Genomic DNA, 26,594 nt, shown 5'->3' on the forward strand with positions numbered 1-26,594 from the left:
TTACTTTTCTTCCATGGAAAATTGAAATTCAGTTATATGTCCATAATAAACAGTTATTCCAGGGATGGGTCATTCAATTATAAAAAAATCAAATAGTTTATGTGACTATCGTCAAAAATATATTTTCCCTCGTTTTAACAATTACTGTAACTGTACCGTACTATCTGTGCCGCTGTGTGTGCGACGTGCATGGAAAAGGTTCAAAGATTATCCACCATTGAGACCAGTTTGGAAACAATGCTCTTATATTGGTGTGAAAAACACTATTCACATAGGGCAGAAATGGAGAGGAAAAGATGGATGTTTAAGGGTAATGGCCTTAATGTCGAGTGTGTCGTTGAGCCCATTTGATAATAGAAACCTGAGAAGGTTTTGTTCCACTGTGTGATTGTAGAACTTTCCTCACTACTTTGGTTACTAAAATTGGTGTAAAACTCAGCTCCATTTGTACGTCCATTAAAAAGGTCTTGACATGGTTTTCCTGAACCTGCAGATTAACATGTGTATCTTCTTTCTATTCTAATTCTCAGTTCCACAGGATGGCTTCCTGCTTGGCTGTGTGTTTGCTGTTGCTGACTACCCAGAACAGATGGCTGACAAACAACTCCTGGCCACATGGAAGAGGGTGAGACAGTTACTCAGTCACACAGAAAAAGAGTTTAACTTCTCCATTTAGAAGTGCCTGGGATAAACAACCAGCAGCTTCTGTTCTGAGAGTGCTTATATTAAAGCTGAAGTTGGGAACTTTGAGCGCACATGATAAAAAAGTTGTTTTTATAAAACGGTCACTATATCCTGACAGCAGTGCATGACACAGATAATCAGTGAAGGAGGAGCCCCTCCCCCCAGCTCCTAATGGCATTTGCAAGATTTCACAGACTGAAGGAAAACAACCAATCAGAGCCGAGGAGTGTCTACAGCAGCTGTCATTCACTGCTGGTGAAACTCGGGAACTCTGATCAAACGGTTAAACTAAGCAGCGCTGATCAAATATGAATCAATATTCTGTTACTGTAATGCCTATTTCTCTCCTCAGATGTTCTCAGAATCATCTTGTAGTGCATGGTTTAGCTGTAAAATGCGAAAGTTTGCTCCGGCAGGTGGGCGGTGCTTGGTTTTGGCTCAACTGTTTTCAAACAGTTAGTTAATGACAGTTAGTTAGTAATATAGTGACAGTTTATAAAAATAACATTTTATCATATTTTTTCAAAGTTCCTGACTGCAGCTTTAATGATGAAACAGTCATTAGGATGTGGATATTCAACATGTGTTTAAAAAAGACACAGACATAGTGCTGAGCAGCAAAGATGGTAAAAGATGTTGTGGATGAGTTTATGTTTACTGAAGCCCTCCCTCAGGTCATCCAGGCGTGTGGAGGTGCTGTTGACCCCACCCTGACCAGCCGCTGCACACACCTGCTGTGTGAGAGTCAAGTCAGCAACATGTATGTACAGGTAAGAATGTGTCCTATCAGAACATACATAACTCTACCACTATACAACATGCAGTGTGCAGTTGTGGAGACTTTACGTTTAAGTAACATGTAAATGGACTGCACTTATAGAGAGCTTCTCTTGTCTTATCGACCACTTAAAGCTCTTTACACGACATGTCAGCATTCATACACACACTGATGACAGAGGCTGCCATGCAAGGAGCCAACCTGCCCATCAGGAGCAATAAACATTCACACTCAGGGAGCAATTTGGGGTTCAGTATCTTGCCCAAGAACACTTGGACATGTAGACTGGAGGAGCCAGGATCAAACCACCGACCTTCTGATTAGTGGGTGGCAGCTCTACCTCCTGTGGATCAGGAGGTAAGAGTCCATGTCAGTGGGGGTCCTGAGCCTTGTTGACGAGACCAGCTGCAGTCGGGAAGAAACTGTTAGTAGTGTGAGGTTTTGGTCCTGATGGACCCCAGCCTGTTAGAGGGGAGTTATCCAAAGAGTGTGTCCTTGGTTTTTGGCAGCGCTGGCTGCTGACCGGATGGCCGGATCCTAATTCATGAAAGCGAAAGCTAACTGTCACAATAAATGTTACACACTGCTTGTTTGTGTGTACGTGCCTGTCAGTCTCACAAGGAGTAACGTTAGAAAGGACGAATGCTAATACTAAACTATGTGGCGTTAGCTAGTTCACAGCTGTGTAATTCACCAGATAACGATAACGTTCGCTAATCACCAACCTGGAGTATCTTGACCTGCTCTCACTGAATCAGTCACATTAACCCAAAAATACATTTTGAGATAAGCTAAGCTACAAAGAGCTACCTTAAGGGGGGAAGACAGCGAGTGTGAATACTGACTTTGGCAGCGCGCGGCTCCCGTCACGTAGCTGCCCAGCTGACAGTTGAGTGACTCTTTGCCGACAGAGTGCCACTGTGACTGTCGTGGGTGACTCAGATTTATGTTGTATGTCGCGAGCGTGATTAAACATGCTCACGAGCGAATTTCTATTATTTCACGTGCACAGATATTAACTGCCACTCGCACAGTAGAAGTCCCTGTGCACCAATTCAACAACCGAGAGTTGTACAGGCCGCTGAGAGCGAGAAACAAAACAAAGAGCGAGACAAAGAATGTCAGCTGTGAGTATAGAACGAAGCAGCGAGCACACAGAGAAAGAGAGAGAGAGTCTGTTTAGCGAGCGCTGGAGGGCAGACACGCTCTCATAGCTCTCATAGCTCTCATAGCTCTCTGCTCTCTGCTCTCTGCTCTCCACGTTGGGTCTTGCTCGCGCAAATCCACCTGACTTTTGACAGTTTGGGGGCGAAAATCAAGGAGGCACTGGCTCTCTTATGATTGGTCACTTTCAACGCGAACACACCCACATGGACCGCTGTATGTCCTGTCTGCCATGTTGGAGCATTAAGAACTACTAGAATCAGCTGTTACTCGCCTGATTCTGAACTGATTTTCATGAAATGTGGTTTGTTATAAAGAAATTGAACAAGATAATTCAGTTATACAAGGCAGATCTAATCAGGACTATGCCAAAACATTAACTTCTGAATAGACTTGACTTCCTCTGGGACATGCAGATTCTGATCTAAGTGGAAATTATTTAGAATTTCAGCTTTTGTGAGTTTCTCCACAAAAATATATATTTCTATTATATTGTTAAAAAAGCCATCTGGTTAGTTGTTATTGTATTAATAATTAAATAAGGGCTCTCAAAGTTATCGCAATAACGCGTTAACGCAAAATCTCTCTAATGCCACTAATTTCTTTAACGCATTAATGTAAACGATCTTCGGAGGTTGTAGCGGGCTCAGTTTTAAAACAGAAGTGAACCGTGATCCTGGCACCACATGACACTAGAAAAACTTAAGGAACCCATCGGTACCAACCAGGTCATACCAGCTCGTTGCAAAGGAGGTTAAATAACGCTCCAAACTTGCGCAAAATTTTGGCAAGGAACCTCGCCAAAATTTGATCTGACCTCCAGATCAGTGAATGTAAATGGGTTCTATGGGTACCCATGAGTCTCCCCTTTACAGACATGCCCACTTTATGATAATCACATGCAGTTTGGGGCAAGTCATAGTCAAGTCAGCACACTGACACACTGACAGCTGTTGTTGCCTGTTGGGCTGCAGTTTGCCATGTTATGATTGGAGCATATTGTTTTATGCTAAATGCAGTACCTGTGAGGGTTTCTGGATCAATATCTGTCATTGTTTTGTGTTAATTGATTTACAACAAAAAATGTATACATACATAGTATTAAGTATTAAATACTTGACAAATCTCCCTTTAAGGTACATTTTGAACAGATAAAAAAATATGTGATTAATTGCGATTAAATATTTTAATGGATTGACAGCCCTAAATTATATCTGCATAAATAAAATAAACAATATTTTTCCTCCAGGCTCACACAGGAGTGCACAGGGAGCAAGATGCCTGAATATTGATTATCAATTTTGAATTCGAACACATCATCACAGTTCAATCACACAAAATGATCATTCCTTTATAGAAGTAGCTTAAGACTCAAACTTATTTCTGTGAATTATCTATTCATTCCCAAAACATTTATCAGTGATATAGTTAAGATGAAAAACTTCTGAATGTGTTGCGTTGCATGTTGATTAAGTGCTGGTGCTCCTAAAATGTTCAGTAGTGAGCACTAGAGCTCTTAGTGGAATCCGTTAGTATGGAGCCCTGCATCATCTCAGAGAAGGAGACAATATAGAAGATAAAGAGAGCACAAACTAAACATGCTGACAGATCGAGGGATTGACTTAGTGTCTGACAGTTGAATTTATAGCTTTAAGAAAAGGGCGAGTCTACTGAACAGCATGATGAATGTCAGCCATCCAAGCTTTGATTTAGTTTAGTTTAACCAAGTTTGATTCAATGTTGCCAAAAACATGCCATCTTGTTCACTGTTGTTGATATTTGTGGTGTTTTCTCTGCCAGGCACTCAGAGAGGGGAAGCGTTGTGTAACAGCCCACTGGCTCAACACTGTACTGAAGAGGAAGAGGATGGTTCCTCCTCATCGGACGTTACATCTGCCCTTCGCCTTCCCTCCTGGAGCCAAACCCTGCTCTCAGCACGTAGGTCCAGCTCCCACAAAGTCATGTTTGTTTCCAGCCTGAAATCTGTTGGTGTACTTGATAGTAAGAAACTACATTTCCATTTAAATACCAAGGAAATGTCTTATTTTTCTTTTTGGCATTTTATGCTAATGTTTTCTTTTGTCTTGGAATCTCCCACTTTCCATCTTATTGAACCAGGTAAAAAGTTTTGATGAGATTTCAAGAATTGGATTTCCAGGAATACCTTCACAGAGAGGCGTACTAACCAGAAACCTGAACCCATTCAATTTCACTGTGATATGTGAAAGGAACATAATTCTGTCAATCTAAGTCCATTGTTATTATGCTGTGTTCACACCAAACTCAAATTACTCGCGAGAGTTTGACGTGCTGTAGAGGAGGAGAGGCTTACCTCCATGTAGATTAGTACTGACCGATAAATCGTATTTTCATCATCATCACAAGATGAACATGCGCGATAAACACATCGCAAAAGACTGCCTGAGACACGATGATTAAGAAAAATCATTATATTTAGGGATGGTTACTGGAACCCGGTATTAAACGATAACGTTTCCTGTCCGTGACAGAGTTAGCGTGCAGCTTTAGCCGTGATGTCTAACTCTGCTTTTCCTGTCAATGTGTGAAACCCAAAATGTTTCTATCCTTTACTGGATTTGTAGTGTTTACCACGCTGGATTTAACATGGGGGGGGGTGCAGGTTGTGTCCACGCTGACCCTCCAACGTTTTATACTTTCTCGTTTAGGGTCGCGGCGGTCGGCTACGGTCTGTTTTGTTATATATCGATTCTGGCATTAAAAAAATCAATTTCAAAATCATAATCATAAAAAAAAAGGAATCGCGATACATAGGTGAATAGATTTTTTTTTTCCAGCCCTAATGGGTACCCACGAGTCTCCCCTTTACAGACATGCCCACTTTATGATAATCACATGCAGTTTGGGGCAAGTCATAGTCAAGTCAGCACACTGACACACTGACAGCTGTTGTTGCCTGTTGGGCTGCAGTTTGCCATGTTATGATTGGAGCATATTGTTTTATGCTAAATGCAGTACCTGTGAGGGTTTCTGGACAATATCTGTCATTGTTTTGTGTTGTTCATTGATTTACAATAATAAATATGTACATACATTTGCATAAAGCAGCATATTTGTCCACTCCCATGTTGATAAGAGGATTAAATACATGACAAATCTCCCTTTAAGGTTCATTTAGAACAGATAAAGTGTGTGACTAATCGTAATTAACTATGAACAATCATGCGATTGAGTACGATTAAATATTTGAATCGATTGACAGCCCTGGTGCTAGGCAATGCTAACATTGTAGCTGCTTCTTCAACACTCAACATAATGTCATCTAGGCATGAATACGGCAGTGATGTTGTTGTTTCTACCATAGACAGTCTGTGGTTTCTACACAGAGTTTGGTCTGGTCTCTGTACAGATATGATGTACTGTCGTAGCTCTGGGTGACCACAGACACATACAATTTTTTCCCTCCATTTCTGATTCAACAAGGTTTTTTTGCGTGCAAATTTGCGTTGTTGCATTGACCTTGTATGTAATTGCAATGCGTAAAACGTTTGCTTCGCCTTTGGTGTGAACACACCGTTACATTCTCTCCTGACAGAGAATCCAGGATGCTTAAACTCCATCATGTGGGGCAGCAGTGGCAGTTCTTTTAGCCAGTGCTAGGGTCCTGCTCCAGAATGGGTTGCAAACCTACCTCAGTGTACGCTGGATCTCCCAGGCTGATGGAGCCAGCAAAACTACATCAGTAGAAAAGAGCAGAGATGCAGACCTAATGTCACCAGACTGGACACACTCCGGTATCATACTTTGAGATTCTGTCCAACAGAGTCAGTGACGAGGCACAGCCTCAAAGACGCCCAGCGCTCACTTAGAATAATGCTCTCGTACTATATTATGAAGTAACTTCTCTAACTTTACCATTGTATGTTTCTGATGTCTGCCTGTCATCTCTGTACTCTAACCTTTTCTCTGTGACTGTCAGATTATATCAGTGACAGGTTTTGTGGATGCTGACAGGGATGACCTGAAGTTGATGGCCTACCTGGCTGGTGCCAGATACACTGGATATCTGTGTCGCAGTAACACTGTCCTCATCTGCAAAGAGTAAGATCTGGGGGGATGGATGAGCGTTTGCTGGGAGTATCATTTGTAGCACTTGTAGCAGAGAACATATACCTGTGTCTTACTGTTGTGATCAAATGTACTTCTCTTGGATACTCCATACAATGTAATACTATATAAAATGAGTGCTGTAGAACAAGAAGTTGTATTCAGTAAGGCCTCACTGTGGAGTCTCACAGTGATAATAGACTTCTGAAAAGAACCAAATTAAAGCTGTGTGTGTTTTCATGGATCAAATATTAGGATTTGCACCATCATGGCTCCCCAGTCATATATACAGTGTTGGTGATATGGTCATCTTGCTGATCTCTCTTCAGACCCAGTGGGCTTAAATATGAGAAGGCCAAGGAGTGGAAGATCCCGTGTGTGAATGCCCAGTGGCTGTGTGATATACTGCTGGGCAACTTTGAAGCACTGAGACAGATTCCACACAGCAGATACTCCATCTACACACACCCTGAACCTCTGGTGCCTAACCCACAGCTGGTCCAGAACCTGCTGGGTATGTACAGTTGAATGTACCGTCATTAATGCAGACTGTTGTATTATGTTGGATATTGAATAGTAATAGAATAACCAAGAGACACAATATCAGGCACTTATTACACACACTCCTCTGTGGGAGTATCCATGATGTGTGATACTTTTATAACTACATGGCTCTTTGTGGATTATCTACAAGCAGTCAAAAAGTATCATATGGTAATACAGTATATGATATGGACAGTATATGTTTGTATTTCTACATGAGTATGAGTATTTAAAATGCCGTAAGCTTGATAGTATAGCTAACGAATATTTGAACATCAGTTGTAATTGCTAAATGTTTATGCCTTAGTATGTGTGTTTGTGTGTATAAATGAAACTGTCCTGCATTGCCTTGTGTTTTTTCCTGTAGCTGCTTGGAGGACGCCGATCAAAGTATCTTCTGAAGCTTTGGCGGTGAGTTTGTTGAAGCGCTGTTTCATGAGATGATGCCTCAGTGTGCTTCACACTCGTCTTCTGTTTGGTTTGTCAAAGAACTTGGAATTTGGTCATTTGTCAGCTCATTGTGTTTTAGTTGTTGCTGTACCTACATACAAGACAGTGTTTCCCTACCATTGCCTGGCCCGTCTACTAAACAGGTCCCCCACCCCCTCTGAAAGAAAGCGTCTTTACTGTGTTGTGTTAGTTTGGCTCCCCTCCTCTTCTGTCTGTTTCATGGAGGACAGTCTAGCAGACCCTTCATAAATTGTTGGATTAGCCTTGAACTTTAAAACTTGGTTTGCCTTCACATTATTCCAACATTAAAGACAAAACCCCTCCATTGACAACGTCTGTCCTCTGTATATAATAATGAGATGAGGCTATGCTGTGCTGGCTCATCCGTTATGATTGTGTGCTGTTTAGAGTCTTCAGCTGCTCCAGAAGCAGAAGATATCTGACTCCACCAACCAGCCTACAAACAAGAAGGCCAGGTCAGTACAGTACAGAGTTGGACCAAACATCAACATTACCTTGGTATCATGATATTGTGGGTAAAAGTACAATTGTTTGTGTGCAGACTGGAGGAGATCCAGTCCCCCAATAAGAAGCTTCCTCCAGAGTCCACTCCCCGAGTCATGTTAACAGGCTTTGAGCCCACACATGTTCAGCAGTACACAAAGGTAAAGTCAGCCTGATCACTCACTCAAACACCACAATTATCATTATGCATTTTCTTGCTCCTTCCAAGACATTAGCAAATGAGCATTAGACTTCACAAAGCCATTTAAACAGGACAGACAGGATGCTAATGTTTCACTCACTCTGTCACCATCAAGTGCTTTAATGTGGTCACAAGCGTTCTGTTTCTTAACATGTCCGTCGTTAGACGGAAAGTAGTATAAGCCTCATACTGAGCTTCATGTTAGATTAGAGTTTCTCTATTGGGCATTTATTTAGAAAAAAAAGCCTTTCCTGAATTCCTTGTTGATATACACTTATCTTCTTGGGCTTTTATTTTGAAAAAACTAGGTCCATACTTAGTTTCCTGTTAACATACAGCAAGAGTTGGGGCGTTTATTTTGAAAAACAAGCCTAATCTTGAGCTTCCTGTTGAGATAGAGTTACCCTATGGGGATTTTTATTTGAAGGGGTGGGGTGTACAATGTAAAGTCTGATCTGACATGGATAAGTAGCCAATTAAGGGAAACTAAAACTGGTGTAATATTGTTTTTTGACATGTCATTGCAGGGTAAACAGGTGTAATTAATAACATTAATTATGGCCCTGATCTGTTGAGGTTTGCCATGGCCCTGGTATTGTGCATGCTTCACAACAATTCTTTACTAAGCGCTCACCGTCGATCTCAACCATTCATCAGTTTTTTCCACACTGACTACGCAAAGATACCATGTGATACCAATGTCGTTTTACTATTAGCCTCGTTAGAGGTGGGAACCAGACGTCAGATATCTTCCACAGAGATAAACAAAATATTATTTTTAGACCTGCCAACATTTTGAATTGATTCATTCACAGTCATAATATATATATATTCTTTTTTTCAGGAAAAGCCATTCTTTTATTCGGCACCTTTCTAAATGATCTTTGGATGTATTATTTTTAAAACAATATTCATCTACATAAAAATGTTATCAATAAGACCTTTAACATGGGTCCCTATGGGGCAGTTGCTTGGACTTCCTGTCACTTTCAGGATGTTGTAGCCAAAAGTGTAAGTCTGGCTGATTCCATAATAATATGTCTGCGACCAGTATAAGATTTCCAACATTTAGACCAAAAATTATGAGTGTAGAGTGAAAATTGTGTGATTGGGAGCAAGTTTAATATATTTTTTTTTAGAAGATTTTAAAGCTCCTCTCCACTCTGGCTGTGATATCATCCACTCTCAGCAGCACAATACACACCCATTATAAACTCAGAAAAGTTCTGAAAAAAGCACAAGTTGAAGTTCAAATTGGAGCGTGTTCAAGAGGATTTAAAGATTTTCTCCATGAAGTTCCATTATTTAAAAAAAACAACAAAAAAAAAGATAATGTGAAAAAAGCTTAATATTTTAAAAGTATAAATGGTAGAATCAAGTTGAATGTAAGCAGGATTGTGCTTACAGAGCTGAATATTTTGATATTTGAATGGTTTCTGTATGGAAAAAATAATGGAATAAACCATAGAAGAACGATACTGTGAATGCTGCTGAATCAGCATTCACACAATCATAAGAAATAGTTTTTAGCTATAATATATCACTACCAAAAAAAGGATACGGCATGAACATCCATCAACTCTCGTGACATTGACCCACTGAAACTGAACGGACTTAACCTTCCAGGAGATGGCGCTATGCAACAATTGCTTCACTAAAGTAGGTCAAAGCTTAAACATGAAACATTCTGGCCCTTCCTACGGATTCTCCAACCATGTATTCTCTATGAATATGTACAGTAGCTACATACTTCTGATACATTATACCTGGCCCTAACAAAAATACATATATAGAAACTAAACTAAAACTAGCAAACTCACTCTGAAAATGAACTATAACGCAGCTAAAATGAAATTGAAAAGTCAAAATTAAAATCAAAACTAATCTAAAATTCTAAACGATCATATCCTTGCTCAGTGTTTGATGGTGTCTGTCCTCATCTCTTCCTCCCCTGCAGAGGTTACATGCTTTAGGTGGTGAAGTAGCAGACAGTAGTCAGAAAGTCACTCACCTGGTGGCCAGTAAGGTGACTCGCACTGTCAAATTCCTCACTGCCATGTCTGTGGTCAAACACATCGTCAGCCCAGAGTGGCTTGAGGAGAGCTGGAGGAGCCAGAAGTTTGTGGGTATGTGATTGTTTATGTGTGTGTCCTCCTTCTTCCTACTGAAAATAATTAGGATGTGTACATTAGTTTGACACAGTAGTGACCTAGCTGTGTGTGTGTGTGTGTGTGTGTGTGTGTGTGTGTGTGTGTGTGTGTGTGTGTGTGTGTGTGTGTGTGTGTGTGTGTGTGTGTGTGTGTGTGTGTGTGTGTGTGTGTGTGTGTGTGTGTGTGTGTGTGTGTGTGTGTGTGTGTGTGTGTGTGTGTGTGTGTGTGTGTGTGTGTGTGTGTGTTGCAGATGAGCAGAGCTACACTCTGAGGGATGCAGAGGCAGAGGTGTTGTTTGGCTTCAGTTTGGAGGAGTCACTGAAGAGAGCCCACAGTGCACCGCTCTTCAAGGTTAGACAATAAGCTTCACACTCACACCAGTTCACTGTGGAACCAGTTGGACGGGAGCTGTAACCAGATGGAAAGGATATATGTTTCATTGAGGTTGTCCTCACTGCTTGAAATCCTGGAGAGACCTTACACAGTGTTGAACATGTGTGAACTTGGATTGGTTCTGATGAAGTAATGACTGTATTTTGCCCCTGTCCTTCACTGCCTTACTGTCTGTCTGTCTGTCTGTTTGATGTGATGGGTGATGTAGGGGAAGTACTTCTACCTCACCCCGGGGATCTGCCCCAGCCTCAGTACCATGAAGCCCATCCTTGAGAGTGCTGGAGGAAAGCTGCTGGCCAAACAGCCGTCCTACAGAAAGATCATGGAGCATAAACAGAACAAGGTCCTTCAAATACCTGCAATTCTTTCATGTTGTGGCCTGAAAAACACGGATTCTTCTCGGAAATGGTTTTACTATGCAACACAATTAGCTTGGTATAATTACAGTTAAAAGGTTTTATAAGTCCCTAAAATACCAAATTCCATGATGGTTGAAGCACCTGCTCCAAACAGATAGGGTCCATACAATCTACATTTACAGTCATTAGTTGTGTCCTCCGGTGTCCTCCGGTGCTCCTAACGGCATCTGCAGGATTTCACAGACCGGAAGAAAACAAGCAGTCAGAGCTGATCTGGAGTCTGCCGTCCAGCTGCCGTCTATGAGAGCCGGCTGTCAAACACTCGCGAACTCCGTCCAAACGGTCAAACTAGGCAGCGCTGATCAAATATGAATCAATATTCTATTACTGTAATGCCTATTTCTCTCCTCAAATGTTCTCAGAATCATCTTGTAGTGTACTGTTTAGCTGTAAAATGAGAAAGTTTGTGACCCAGCAGCCATGTTGAGATCAGCTGAGGAGATACCAAGCATCGCCCACCAGCCGCAGCACAGCCAATAGGAACGCTCTCTCTCTCTGAAATGACCTGTGATTGGTCAAAGTCTCCCATCACGGGCTAGATGTTCTAAAGCCTGAAAACAGAGCCATGAGGAGGTGCAGAAGTCTAGTTTTCTCTCAGAACACTTGAATTACAATATGCTGAAAGGTTATTATGGGATTTTTGCCCAATGATGCCAAAAAATATACTGCCTACTGAAGCTTTAAGCAAAAATTCTGGCCAGATCTTACACAATACACTTTTAACCTCTTAAAAATTTGAATAATCTAACGGCCGCTATTCGATCTTTCTGAGGCTGTAGCGGACTGTTTTAAAGCTAGAGGGGAGATATATATGAAACTAGAAGATTTAAGGAATCCATAGGTTCCAACAGCTCATGGTAGCTTGTCAGGAAAGGAGGCTAAATAACTCTCCAAAGTTATGCTACTTTTTGGTGAGGAAAAGCTGGCATGGTCATTTTCAAAGGGGTCCCTTGACCTTTGAACTCCAGATTTGTGGGTTCTATGGGTACCCACGAGTCTCCCCTTTACAGATATGCCCACTTTATGATAATCACCTGCAGTATAAATGTGTTGCCTATTCTAAAATGGTGTATCTGAATATTTCTGCATACTGGGGTCCCTAAACAGTGTTGAATTCCATAAATTGGGTCTCACTGTAAAGCTGAGACTCTTGTGGATCCAATGAGCCCAACTGTATTCATGTGTGATGATGTTAGTCCCCATAGGAGTCATTTCATTGACCTCACTGTATAATATGACCTGTGGTGACCTCTAGGATAATCACAGCCTCATGAAACTTTACAACCACAAACTAGAGACCTAGAGCATTCAGAGGATGGATGGATCAAACTAGAGACCTAGAGCATTCAGAGGATGAATGGATCAGACTAGAGACCTAGAGCATTCAGAGGATGGATGGATCAGACTAGAGACCTAGAGCATTCAGAGGATGGATGGATCAAACTAGAGACCTAGAGCATTCAGAGGATAGATGGATCAAACTAGAGACCTAGAGCATTCAGAGGATGGATGGATCAAACTAGAGACCTAGAGCATTCAGAGAATGGATGGATCAGACTAGATACCTAGAGCATTCAGAGGATAGATGGATCAAACTAGAGACCTAGAGCATTCAGAGGATGGATGGATCAGACCAGAGACCTAGAGCATTCAGAGGATGGATGGATCAAACTAGAGGCCCAGAGCATTCAGAGGATGGATGGATCAAACTAGAGACCTAGAGCCTTCAGAGGATGGATGGATCAAACTAGAGACCTAGAGCATTCAGAGGATGGATGGATCAGACTAGAGACCTAGAGCATTCAGAGGATGGATGGATCAAACTAGAGACCTAGAGCATTCAGAGGATGGATGGATCAAACTAGAGACCTAGGGTACGTCCCAAAGCTCTTAATTTTCGTTTCCTCGCTCCTCGATCCTCGCTTGAACCGGAAGTTGTTCTGGTGCGCCATTTTGAAGACCGTTTCAAAGCCCTTATTTGTGCATCGAGGAGCGAGGATCGAGGATCGAGGAGGCTTGCCGGAGGAGCTATGAGCGAGGATACACCAGTGTATCCTGCACGGAAGTCTTTTGCCGACCGACACGCCCCCTTACTGGATATCAGTTACTGATTGGACGCTGCTGCCGATCAGACTGATCTGATAACTTTACCTCTCAGCATCACTGGAGTTTCATACCGGAGTGAAAACAGATCACATATTAAACGTTTTATAGTTTAGTTGTCTTCTGATTCACCATCTAGTTATAATCTGTGTTAACTGTAGCTCTGAGCAGCATCAGAAGGACCTGCAGTATCTCTCCTTCACACACCGTCAGTGAAGCAGCCTGACAGTCAGAGGGGTTTATAATACCTGACAAACTGACTTAAAATAACTTTCCGCATTTTTTAGAATGATTTGTCTTTTCATGATCTGTTATTTCCCCCGTTAACTTTTATTAATGAAACTATTAAAGTCAGAGCGAAAAGGAGAGTCTGTCTGTCTGTCAGCAACAAACACCTTTTACATCATTTATCATCATTTCCATTCAGTCACACGAGGCTGATGATTCCTGAACGTCGGTTTGATATGAGTTACATCATTTACATTTTCCCTTTAGCCTAATAAATAATGTCCAGTGTTCAAAAAACACCACAGTCATATTCTGGGTTATGAAATAATTAACTCACAATCAGAATATCAATAACTACAGACGCTAATAATGAATAAATAATATAAAGTTATTGTGCCAGTAGAGATGGTTCCTGGGCCTCTAAGCAGTCCACAGTAGAAATACAGGCTGCAGCTTGCACTTGTCTTTATTAGTATTAGTACAGTTCAGACACAAACAGCTGTTAAAGCTGACTGACAGCTGATCCAGATGTGATCAGCTGCTGCTGTCATCAGAAACGGACGTCGCTTCATGTGACGCTTCAGAGGAAACGACCGTCCCATGTCGCTTAAATCGTATTTCCTCGTTTCCTCTCTCCTCGCATGGTTTCCTTGCGTCTCTCCATGCTTCCCTGGTGGGAGGGACTAAGACGCAAGGATGAGACGCAAGTGAGGGAAACAGGGATGCAATTAAGAGCTTTGGCATGCACCCCTAGAGTGTTCAGAGGATGGATGGATCAGACAAGAGACCTAGAGCGTTCAGAGGATGGATGGATCAAACTAGAGACCTAGAGCGTTCAGAGGATGGATGGATCAAACTAGAGAACTAGAGCGTTCAGAGGATGGATGGCTTTCCTAGGTACATTGACAATAAGGGGGTTTCTGAGCAGTTTACACAACACAAGTGCTCGCCATCCTATCGCCGAAAAATGCAGAAATCTCCAAATGTTAAAAGTTTTTGATCCCAAATCACAGCATGTCTATTTCTATGGTGTTCCTCAAGGTCTTGGTGTCTTAATGTGGTATTTTGGAGGGATTATTGATAATATTTATCAATTCTCCAGTGGTAAAAAATTGTTGAATTAACACCAAATCTGTGTAACAAATGGTAACCCAAAAACCAAAACATCTTATTATACACAATACAGCATGGGGATGACCATCATATACTTCTAGCATAATGTTATAAACCCTTATACACTGTCACAAGTTATTTTAATTAATTAATTCATGTTTATTTCTGATTTATGACTAGAACGACTTGACACAGTGCTGAGCAGCATCTCAAATTAATCTTCAGGTTCCCATCTTTTTATCAACCCCTGAACACCCCTAACCAGAGGAGACCAACCCTAACCCTCTAAAGAAGGGGGGTGGGATGTAAGAGATAAAGGAATGATGATGATGATGGTATTTATTTTCATACCCAGCTTCATAAGAAGACAAACGAAGTAATAAGCATTAGCATTAATAAAGGTACACTAAACCTTACCTTTGACTATTTGACAAAAGTCTGCCTTTATTTTTATTTCTTTACCAAGTTCTAACTACATGTTGGACTTGTGTTGCAGAACCTTCCGGAGATTATCTTGATTTCCTGCGACAATGACCTCCACCTCTGTAGAGAGTACTTCCTGAAGAACATCGGTAAGACACACGCACGCACACACACACACACACAGGCACACACGAACACACACACACACACACACACGCACACGCACACTGTATTACTCCTGTGTAAGGGTTGTCGACTGTTACAAAGCAATTGTAATGAAGGAGTTGATAGTAGAGATGATCCTAAGGAACAATATCGTTCCCATTGGGCGAAAATAAAGCACATCAAAACCATCTATTGTCTTTCTTTACTGTACTCTACTGCATGTCTTTACTGTACTCTACTGCGTGTCTTTACTGTACTCTACTGCGTGTCTTTACTCTAATCTACTGCATGTCTTTACTGTACTCTACTGTGTCTTTACTCTAATCTACTGCGTGTCTTTACTGTACTCTACTGCGTGTCTTTACTGTAATATACTGCGTGTCTTTACTGTACTCTACTGTGTGTCTTTACTGTACTCTACTGCGTGTCTTTACTGTCCTCTACTGCCTGTCTTTACTGACTTCTACTGCGTGTCTTTACCGTACTCTACTGCGTGTCTTTACTGTACTCTACTGACTGTCTTTACTGCACTCTACTGTACTCTACCGCGTGTCTTTGTTGTACTCTACTGTGCTCTACAGCGTGTCTTTACTGTTCTCTACTGCGTGTCTTTACTCTACTCTACTGCGTGTCTTACCTGACCTCTACTGTGTGTCTTTACCGTACTCTCCTGCGTGTCTTCACCATACTCTACTGCGTGTCTTCACCGTACTCTACTGCGTGTCTTTACCGTGCTCTACTGCGTGTCTTTACCGTGCTTTAGTGTGTGTCTTTGCTGTACTCTACTGCGTGTCTTTACTGTACTCTACTGCGTGTCTTTACTGTACTCTACTGCGTGTCTTGAGTGTACTCTACTGCGTTTCTTTACCGTACTCTCCTGCGTGTCTTCACCATACTCTACTGCGTGCCTTTACTGTCCTTTACTGCGTGCCTTTACTGTCCTCTACTGCGTGTCTTTACTGTACTCTACTGCCTGACTTTACTCTACTCTACTGCCTTTCTTTACTCTACTCTACTGCGTGTCTTTACTGTACTCTACTGCGTGTCTTTACTGTACTCTACTGCGTTTCTTTACCGTACTCTCCTGCGTGTCTTCACCATACTCTACTGCGTGTCTTCACCGTACTCTACTGCGTGTCTTTACCGTGCTCTACTGCGTGTCTTTACCGTGCTTTAGTGTGTGTCTTTGCTGTACTCTACTGCGTGTCTTTACTGTACTCTACTGCGTGTCTTTACTGTACTCTACTGCGTGTCTTGAGTGTACTCTACTGCGTGTCTTTACTGTACTCTACTGCGTGTCTTTACTGTACTCTACTGCGTGTCTTTACTGTCCTCTACTGCCTGTCTTTACTGACTTCTACTGCGTGTCTTTACCGTACTCTACTGCGTGTCTTTACTGTCCTCTACTGCGTGTCTTTACTGTATTCTACTGCGTGTCTTTACTGTACTTTACTGACTGTCTTTAACGCACTCTACTGTACTCTACTGCGTGTCTTTCTTGTACTCTACTGTGCTCTACCGCGTGTCTTTACTGTCCTCTACTGTGTGTCTTTACTGTCCTCTACTGCGTGTCTTTACTCTACTCTACTGCGTGTCTTTACTGTACTCTACTGCGTGTCTTTACCGTACTCCACTGCGTGTCTTCACGGTACTCTACTGCATGTCTTTACCGTGCTCTAGTGCGTGTCTCTACCGTGCTCTACTGCGTGTCTTTACCGTGCTCTACTGCACGTCTTTACCGTGCTCTAGTGTGTGTCTTTGCTGTACTCTACTGCGTGTTTTTACTGTACTCTACTGCGTGTCTTTAATGTCCTCTACTGCGTGTCTTTACTCTACACTACTGCGTGTCTTTACTGTACTCTACTGCGTACCTTCACCGTACTCTACTGCGTACCTTCACCGTACTCTACTGCGTACCTTCACCGTACTCTACTGCGTACCTTCACCGTACTCTACTGCGTGTCTTTACCGTGCTCTAGTGCGTGTCTTTACCGTGCTCTACTGCGTGTCTTTACCATGCTCTACTGCACGTCTTTGCTGTGCTCTGGTGTGTGTCTTTGCTGTACTGTACTGCATGTCTTTACTGTCCTCTACTACGTGTCTTTACCGTGCTCTACTGCGTGCCTTTACTGTCCTCTACTGCGTGTCTTTACTCTACTCTACTGCGTGTCTTTATTGTACTCTACTGCCTTTCTTTACTCTACTCTACTGCGTGTCTTTACTGTACTCTACTGACTGTCTTTACTGCACTCTACTGTACTTTACTGACTGTGTTTGTTTTACTCTACTGTGCTCTACCGCGTGTCTTTACTGTACTCCACTGCATGTCTTTACTGTACTCTACTGCGTGTCTTTACCTTACTCTACTGCGTGCCTTTACTGTGTGCTACTGCGTGTCTTTACTGTACTCTACTGCGTGTCTTTACTGTCCTATACTGCCTGTCTTTACTGTCTTCTACTGCGTGTCTTTACCGTACTCTACTGCGTGTCTTTACTGTCCTCTACTGCGTGTCTTTACTGTACTTTACTGACTGTCTTTACTGCACTCTACTGTACTCTAGTGCGTGTCTTTGTTGTACTCTACTGTGCTCTACCGCGTGTCCTTACTGTCCTCTACTGCGTGTCTTTCCTGTCCTCTACTGTGTCTTTACTCTACTCTACTGTGTGTCTTTACTCTACTCTACTGCGTGTCTTTACTCTACACTACTGCGTGTCTTTACTGTACTCTACTGCGTTTCTTTACCGTACTCTCCTGCGTGTCTTCACCATACTCTACTGCGTGTCTTCACCGTACTCTACTGCGTGTCTCTACCGTGCTCTACTGCACGTCTTTACCGTGCTCTAGTGTGTGTCTTTGCTGTACTCTACTGCGTGTTTTTACTGTACTCTACTGCGTGTCTTTAATGTCCTCTACTGCGTGTCTTTACCGTACTCTACTGCGAGTCTTTACCGTACTCTACTGCGTGCCTTTACTGTCCTTTACTGCGTGCCTTTACTGTCCTCTACTGCGTGTCTTTACTGTACTCTACTGCCTGACTTTACTCTACTCTATTGCCTTTCTTTACTCTACTCTACTGCGTGTCTTTACTGTACTCTACTGACTGTCTTTACTGCACTCTACTGTACTCTACTGACTGTGTTTGTTTTACTCTGCTGTGCTCTACCGCGTGTCTTTACTGTACTCCACTGCATGTCTTTACTGTACTCTACTGTGTGTCTTTACTGTCCTCTACTGCCTGTCTTTACTGTCTTCTACTGCGTGTCTTTACCGTACTCTACTGCGTGTCTTTACTGTCCTCTACTGCGTGTCTTTACTGTACTTTACTGACTGTCTTTACTACACTCTACTGTACTCTACTGCGTGTCTTTGTTGTACTCTACTGTACTCTACCGCGTGTCTTTGTTGTACTCTACTGTGCTCTATAGCGTGTCTTTACTGTCCTCTACTGCGCGTCTTTACTGTCCTCTACTGCGTGTCTTTACTCTACTGCGTGTCTTTACCGTACTCTACTGCGTGTCTTTACTGTCCTCTACTGCGTGTCTTTACTGTACTCCACTGCGTGTCTTTACTGACTGTCTTTACTGCACTCTATTGTACTCTACTGCGTGTCTTTGTTGTACTCTACTGTGCTCTACCGCGTGTCTTTACTGTCCTCTACTGCGTGTCTTTACTGTCCTCTACTGTATGTCTTTACTGTACTCTACTGCGTACCTTCACCGTACTCTACTGCGTACCTTCACCGTACTCTACTGCGTACCTTCACCGTACTCTACTGCGTGTCTTTACCGTGCTCTAGTGCGTGTCTTTACCGTGCTCTAGTGCGTGTCTTTACCGTGCTCTAGTGCGTGTCTCCACCGTGCTCTACTGCGTGTCTTTACCATGCTCTACTGCACGTCTTTGCTGTGCTCTAGTGTGTCTTTACCGTACTCTACTGCGTGTCTTTACTGTCCTCTACTGCGTGTCTTTACTGTACTCCACTGCGTGTCTTTACTGTACTTTACTGACTGTCTTTACTGCACTCTATTGTACTCTACTGCGTGTCTTTGTTGCACTCTACTGTGCTCTACCGCGTGTCTTTACTGTCCTCTACTGCGTGTCTTTACTCTACTCTACTGCGTGTCTTTACTCTACACTACTGCGTGTCTTTACTGTACTCTACTGCGTACCTTCACCGTACTCTACTGCGTACCTTCACCGTACTCTACTGCGTACCTTCACCGTACTCTGCTGCGTACCTTCACCGTACTCTGCTGCGTCTTTACCGTGCTCTAGTGCGTGTCTTTACCGTGCTCTAGTGCGTGTCTTTACTGTCCTCTACTGCGTGTCTTTACTCTACTCTACTGCGTGTCTTTACTCTACACTACTGCGTGTCTTTACTGTACTCTACTGCGTACCTTCACCGTACTCTACTGCGTACCTTCACCGTACTCTACTGCGTACCTTCACCGTACTCTACTGCGTGTCTTCACCGTGCTCTACTGCGTGTCTTTACCGTGCTCTAGTGCGTGTCTTTACCGTGCTCTAGTGCGTGTCTTTACCGTGCTCTAGTGCGTGTCTCTACCGTGCTCTACTGCGTGTCTTTACCATGCTCTACTGCACGTCTTTGCTGTACTCTAGTGTGTGTCTTTGCTGTACTGTACTGCGTGTTTTTACTGTACTCTACTACGTGTCTTTAATGTCCTCTACTGCGTGTCTTTACTCTACTCTACTGCGTGTCTTTACCATACTCTACTGCATGTCTTTACTGTCCTCTACTGCGTGTCTTTACCGTACTCTACTGCGTGCCTTTACTGTCCTCTACTGCGTGTCTTTACTCTACTCTACTGCGTGTCTTTACTGTACTCTACTGCCTTTCTTTACTCTACTCTACTGCGTGTCTTTACTGTACTCTACTGACTGTCTTTACTGCACTCTACTGTACTTTACTGACTGTGTTTGTTTTACTCTACTGTGCTCTACCGCGTGTCTTTACTGTACTCCACTGCATGTCTTTACTGTACTCTACTGCGTGTCTTTACCTTACTCTACTGCGTGCCTTTACTGTGCGCTACTGCGTGTCTTTACTGTACTCTACTGCATGTCTTTACTGTCCTCTACTGCGTGTCTTTACCGTACTCTACTGCGTGCCTTTACTGTCCTCTACTGCGTGTCTTTACTCTACTCTACTGCGTGTCTTTACTGTACTCTACTGCCTTTCTTTACTCTACTCTACTGCGTGTCTTTACTGTACTCTACTGACTGTCTTTACTGCACTCTACTGTACTTTACTGACTGTGTTTGTTTTACTCTACTGTGCTCTACCGCGTGTCTTTACTGTACTCCACTGCATGTCTTTACTGTACTCTACTGCGTGTCTTTACCTTACTCTACTGCGTGCCTTTACTGTGCGCTACTGCGTGTCTTTACTGTACTCTACTGCGTGTCTTTACTGTCCTATACTGCCTGTCTTTACTGTCTTCTACTGCGTGTCTTTACCGTACTCTACTGCGTGTCTTTACTGTCCTCTACTGCGTGTCTTTACTGTACTTTACTGACTGTCTTTACTGCACTCTACTGTACTCTACTGCGTGTCTTTGTTGTACTTTACTGACTGTCTTTACTGCACTCTACTGTGCTCTACCGCGTGTCCTTACTGTCCTCTACTGTGTGTCTTTCCTGTCCTCTACTGTGTGTCTTTACTCTACTCTACTGCGTGTCTTTACTGTACTCTACTGCATGTTTTTACCGTGCTCTAGTGCGTGTCTTTACCGTGCTTTAGTGTGTGCCTCTACCGTGCTCTACTGCACGTCTTTACCGTGCTCTAGTGTGTGTCTTTGCTGTACTCTACTGCGTGTTTTTACTGTACTCTACTGCGTGTCTTTAATGTCCTCTACTGCGTGTCTTTACCGTACTCTACTGCGTGCCTTTACCGTCCTTTACTGCGTGCCTTTACTGTCCTCTACTGCGTGTCTTTACTGTACTCTACTGCGTGTCTTTACTGTACTCTACTGCCTGACTTTACTCTACTCTACTGCCTTTCTTTACTCTACTCTACTGCGTATCTTTACTGTACTCTACTGACTGTCTTTACTGCACTCTACTGTACTCTACTGACTGTGTTTGTTTTACTCTGCTGTGCTCTACCGCGTGTCTTTACTGTACTCCACTGCATGTCTTTACTGTCTTCTACTGCGTGTCTTTACCGTACTCTACTGCGTGTCTTTACTGTCCTCTACTGCGTGTCTTTACTGTACTCTACTGCGTGTCTTTACTGTACTTTACTGACTGTCTTTACTACACTCTACTGTACTTCTATTGCATGTCTTTGTTGTACTCTACTGTGCTCTACCGCGTGTCTTTACTGTCCTCTACTGTGTGTCTTTACTCTACTCTACTGCGTGTCTTTACTGTACTCTACTGCGTGTCTTTACCGTACTCTACTGCGTGTCTTCACGGTACTCTACTGCATGTCTTTACCGTGCTCTAGTGCGTGTCTTTACCGTGCTCTAGTGCGTGTCTCTACCGTGCTCTACTGCGTGTCTTTACCGTGCTCTACTGCACGTCTTTACCGTGCTCTAGTGTGTGTCTTTGCTGTACTCTACTGCGTGTTTTTTCTGTACTCTACTGCGTGTCTTTAATGTCCTCTACTGTGTGTCTTTACTCAACTCTACTGCGTGTCTTTACCATACTCTACTGCATGTCTTTACTGTGCTCTACAGCGTGTCTTTACTGTCCTCTACTGCGTGTCTTTACTGTCCTCTACTGCGTGTCTTTACTCTACTGTGTGTCTTTACTCTACTCTACTGCGTGTCTTTACTCTAGTCTACTGTGTGTCTTACCTGTCCTCTACTGTGTGTCTTTACTCTACACTACTGCGTGTCTTTACTGTACTCTACTGCGTGTGTTTACCGTACTCTCCTGCGTGTCTTCACCGTACTCTACTGCGTGTCTTCACCTTACTCTACTGCGTGCCTTTACTGTGCTCTACTGCGTGTCTTTACTGTACTCTACTGCGTGTCTTTAACGTGCTCTACTGCGTGTCTTTACCATGCTCTACTGCGTGTCTTTACCGTGCTCTAGTGTGTGTCTTTGTTGTACTCTACTGCGTGTCTTTACCTTACTCTACTGCGTGCCTTTACTGTGCGCTACCGCGTGTCTTTACTGTACTCTACTGCGTGTCTTTACTGTCCTATACTGCCTGTCTTTACTGTCTTCTACTGCGTGTCTTTACCGTACTCTACTGCGTGTCTTTACTGTCCTCTACTGCGTGTCTTTACTGTACTTTACTGACTGTCTTTACTGCACTCTACTGTACTCTACTGCGTGTCTTTGTTGTACTCTACTGTGCTCTACCGCGTGTCCTTACTGTCCTCTACTGTGTGTCTTTCCTGTCCTCTACTGTGTGTCTTTACTCTACTCTACTGCGTGTCTTTACTCTACTCTACTGCGTGTCTTTACTGTACTCTACTGCATGTTTTTACCGTGCTCTAGTGCGTGTCTTTACCGTGCTTTAGTGCGTGCCTCTACCGTGCTCTACTGCACGTCTTTACCGTGCTCTAGTGTGTGTCTTTGCCGTACTCTACTGCGTGTTTTTACTGTACTCTACTGCGTGTCTTTAATGTCCTCTACTGCGTGTCTTTACCGTACTCTACTGCGAGTCTTTACCGTACTCTACTGTGTGCCTTTACCGTCCTTTACTGCGTGCCTTTACCGTCCTCTACTGCGTGTCTTTACTGTACTCTACTGCGTGTCTTTACTGTACTCTACTGCCTGACTTTACTCTACTCTACTGCCTTTCTTTACTCTACTCTACTGCGTATCTTTACTGTACTCTACTGACTGTCTTTACTGCACTCTACTGTACTCTACTGACTGTGTTTGTTTTACTCTGCTGTGCTCTACCGCGTGTCTTTACTGTACTCCACTGCATGTCTTTACTGTCTTCTACTGCGTGTCTTTACCGTACTCTACTGCGTGTCTTTACTGTCCTCTACTGCGTGTCTTTACTGTACTCTACTGCGTGTCTTTACTGTACTTTACTGACTGTCTTTACTACACTCTACTGTACTCTACTGCATGTCTTTGTTGTACTCTACTGTGCTCTACCGCGTGTCTTTACTGTCCTCTACTGTGTGTCTTTACTCTACTCTACTGCGTGTCTTTACTGTACTCTACTGCGTGTCTTTACCGTACTCTACTGCGTGTCTTCACGGTACTCTACTGCATGTCTTTACCGTGCTCTAGTGCGTGTCTTTACCGTGCTCTAGTGCGTGTCTCTACCGTGCTCTACTGCGTGTCTTTACCGTGCTCTACTGTACGTCTTTACCGTGCTCTAGTGTGTGTCTTTGCTGTACTCTACTGCGTGTTTTTTCTGTACTCTACTGCGTGTCTTTAATGTCCTCTACTGTGTGTCTTTACTCAACTCTACTGCGTGTCTTTACCATACTCTACTGCATGTCTTTACTGTACTCTACAGCGTGTCTTTACTGTACTCTACTGTACTCTACCACGTGTCTTTGTTGTACTCTACTGTGCTCTACAGCGTGTCTTTACTGTCCTCTACTGCGTGTCTTTACTGTCCTCTACTGCGTGTCTTTACTCTACTGTGTGTCTTTACTCTACTCTACTGCGTGTCTTTACTCTAGTCTACTGTGTGTCTTACCTGTCCTCTACTGTGTGTCTTTACTCTACACTACTGCGTGTCTTTACTGTACTCTACTGCGTGTGTTTACCGTACTCTCCTGCGTGTCTTCACCGTACTCTACTGCGTGTCTTCACCTTACTCTACTGCGTGCCTTTACTGTGCTCTACTGCGTGTCTTTACTGTACTCTACTGCGTGTCTTTAACGTGCTCTAATGCGTGTCTTTACCATGCTCTACTGCGTGTCTTTACCGTGCTCTAGTGTGTGTCTTTGTTGTACTCTACTGCGTGTCTTTACTGTACTCTACTGAGTGTCTTTAATGTCCTCTACTGCGTGTCTTTACTGTACTCTACCGCGTGTCTTTAACGTGCTCTACTGCGTGTCTTTACCATGCTCTACTGCGTGTCTTTACCGTGCTCTAGTGTGTGTCTTTGTTGTACTCTACTGCGTGTCTTTACTGTACTCTACTGAGTTTCTTTAATGTCTTCTACTGCGTGTCTTTAATGTACTCTACCGCGTGTCTTTACCATACTCTACTGCATGTCTTTACTGCCCTCTACTGCGTGTGTTTACCGTACTCTACTGCGAGTCTTTACCGTGCTCTAATGCGTGCCTTTACCGTCCTTTACTGCGTGCCTTTACTGTCCTCTACTGCGTGTCTTTACTCTACTCTACTGCGTGTCTTTACCATACTCTACTGCGTGTCTTTACCGTGCTCTACTGCACGTCTTTACCGTGCTCTAGTGTGTGTCTTTGCTGTACTCTACTGCGTGTTTTTACTGTACTCTACTGCGTGTCTTTAATGTCCTCTACTGTGTGTCTTTACTCAACTCTACTGCGTGTCTTTACCATACTCTACTGCATGTCTTTACTGTACTCTACAGCGTGTCTTTACTGTACTCTACTGTACTCTACCACGTGTCGTTGTTGTACTCTACTGTGCTCTACAGCGTGTCTTTACTGTCCTCTACTGCGTGTCTTTACTGTCCTCTACTGCGTGTCTTTACTCTACTGTGTGTCTTTACTCTACTCTACTGCGTGTCTTCACCTTACTCTACTGCGTGCCTTTACTGTGCTCTACTGCGTGTCTTTACTGTACTCTACTGCGTGTCTTTAACGTGCTCTAATGCGTGTCTTTACCATGCTCTACTGCGTGTCTTTACCGTGCTCTAGTGTGTGTCTTTGTTGTACTCTACTGCGTGTCTTTACTGTACTCTACTGAGTGTCTTTAATGTCCTCTACTGCGTGTCTTTACCATACTCTACTGCGTGCCTTTACTGTGCTCTACTGTGTGTCTTTACTGTACTCTACTGCGTGTCTTTAACGTGCTCTACTGCGTGTCTTTACCATGCTCTACTGCGTGTCTTTACCGTGCTCTAGTGTGTGTCTTTGTTGTACTCTACTGCGTGTCTTTACTGTACTCTACTGAGTGTCTTTAATGTCCTCTACTGCATGTCTTTACTGCCCTCTACTGCGTGTGTTTACCGTACTCTACTGCGAGTCTTTACCGTGCTCTAATGCGTGCCTTTACCGTCCTTTACTGCGTGCCTTTACTGTCCTCTACTGCGTGTCTTTACTCTACTCTACTGCGTGTCTTTACTGTACTCTACTGACTGTCTTTACTGCACTCTACTGTACTCTACTGACTGTGTTTGTTTTACTCTGCTGTGCTCTACCGCGTGTCTTTACTGTACTCCACTGCATGTCTTTACTGTACTCTACTGCGTGTCTTTACCTTACTCTACCGCGTGTCTTTACTGTACTCCACTGCATGTCTTTACTGTACTCTACTGCGTGTCTTTACCTTACTCTACTGCATGCCTTTACTGTGCTCTACTGCGTGTCTTTACTGTACTCTACTGCGTGTCTTTACTGTCCTCTACTGCCTGTCTTTACTGTCTTCTACTGCGTGTCTTTACCGTACTCTACTGCGTGTCTTTACTGTCCTCTACTGCGTGTCTTTACTGTACTTTACTGACTGTCTTTACTACACTCTACTGTACTCTACTGCGTGTCTTTGTTGTACTCTACTGTACTCTACCGCGTGTCTTTGTTGTACTCTACTGTGCTCTATAGCGTGTCTTTACTGTCCTCTACTGCGTCTTTACTGTCCTCTACTGCGTGTCTTTACTCTACTGCGTGTCTTTACCGTACTCTACTGCGTGTCTTTACTGTCCTCTACTGCGTGTCTTTACTGTACTCCACTGCGTGTCTTTACTGTACTTTACTGACTGTCTTTACTGCACTCTGTTGTACTCTACTGCGTGTCTTTGTTGTACTCTACTGTGCTCTACCGCGTGTCTTTACTGTCCTCTACTGCGTGTCTTTACTGTCCTCTACTGCATGTCTTTACTCTACTCTACTGCGTGTCTTTACCTTACTCTACTGCATGCCTTTACTGTGCTCTACTGCGTGTCTTTACTGTACTCTACTGAGTGTCTTTAATGTCCTCTACTGCGTGTCTTTACTGTACTCTACCGCGTGTCTTTACCATACTCTACTGCGTGCCTTTACTGTGCTCTACTGTGTGTCTTTACTGTACTCTACTGCGTGTCTTTAACGTGCTC

At 43.2% G+C, this 26,594-nt stretch overlaps 1 protein-coding gene across 1 annotated transcript in view; it reads left to right on the forward strand.

The window, feature by feature from the left end:
• Nucleotides 1-26,594, forward strand: part of paxip1 (PAX interacting (with transcription-activation domain) protein 1) — a 45,240-nt gene that overhangs the window by 13,085 nt on the left and 5,561 nt on the right. Inside the window, exons 10-21 of the mRNA XM_037787668.1 lie at nucleotides 531-625; nucleotides 1,359-1,454; nucleotides 4,427-4,564; nucleotides 6,585-6,706; nucleotides 7,042-7,226; nucleotides 7,623-7,666; nucleotides 8,114-8,181; nucleotides 8,268-8,370; nucleotides 10,369-10,537; nucleotides 10,812-10,912; nucleotides 11,163-11,297; nucleotides 15,314-15,389. Of these exons, the coding sequence (XP_037643596.1) occupies nucleotides 531-625; nucleotides 1,359-1,454; nucleotides 4,427-4,564; nucleotides 6,585-6,706; nucleotides 7,042-7,226; nucleotides 7,623-7,666; nucleotides 8,114-8,181; nucleotides 8,268-8,370; nucleotides 10,369-10,537; nucleotides 10,812-10,912; nucleotides 11,163-11,297; nucleotides 15,314-15,389 (1,332 nt within the window). The remainder of the gene's footprint in view (nucleotides 1-530; nucleotides 626-1,358; nucleotides 1,455-4,426; nucleotides 4,565-6,584; nucleotides 6,707-7,041; nucleotides 7,227-7,622; nucleotides 7,667-8,113; nucleotides 8,182-8,267; nucleotides 8,371-10,368; nucleotides 10,538-10,811; nucleotides 10,913-11,162; nucleotides 11,298-15,313; nucleotides 15,390-26,594) is intronic.

Source organism: Sebastes umbrosus, chromosome 12, assembly GCF_015220745.1.
Source record: "Sebastes umbrosus isolate fSebUmb1 chromosome 12, fSebUmb1.pri, whole genome shotgun sequence".
In the NCBI taxonomy this organism is placed as follows: domain Eukaryota; kingdom Metazoa; phylum Chordata; class Actinopteri; order Perciformes; family Sebastidae; genus Sebastes; species Sebastes umbrosus.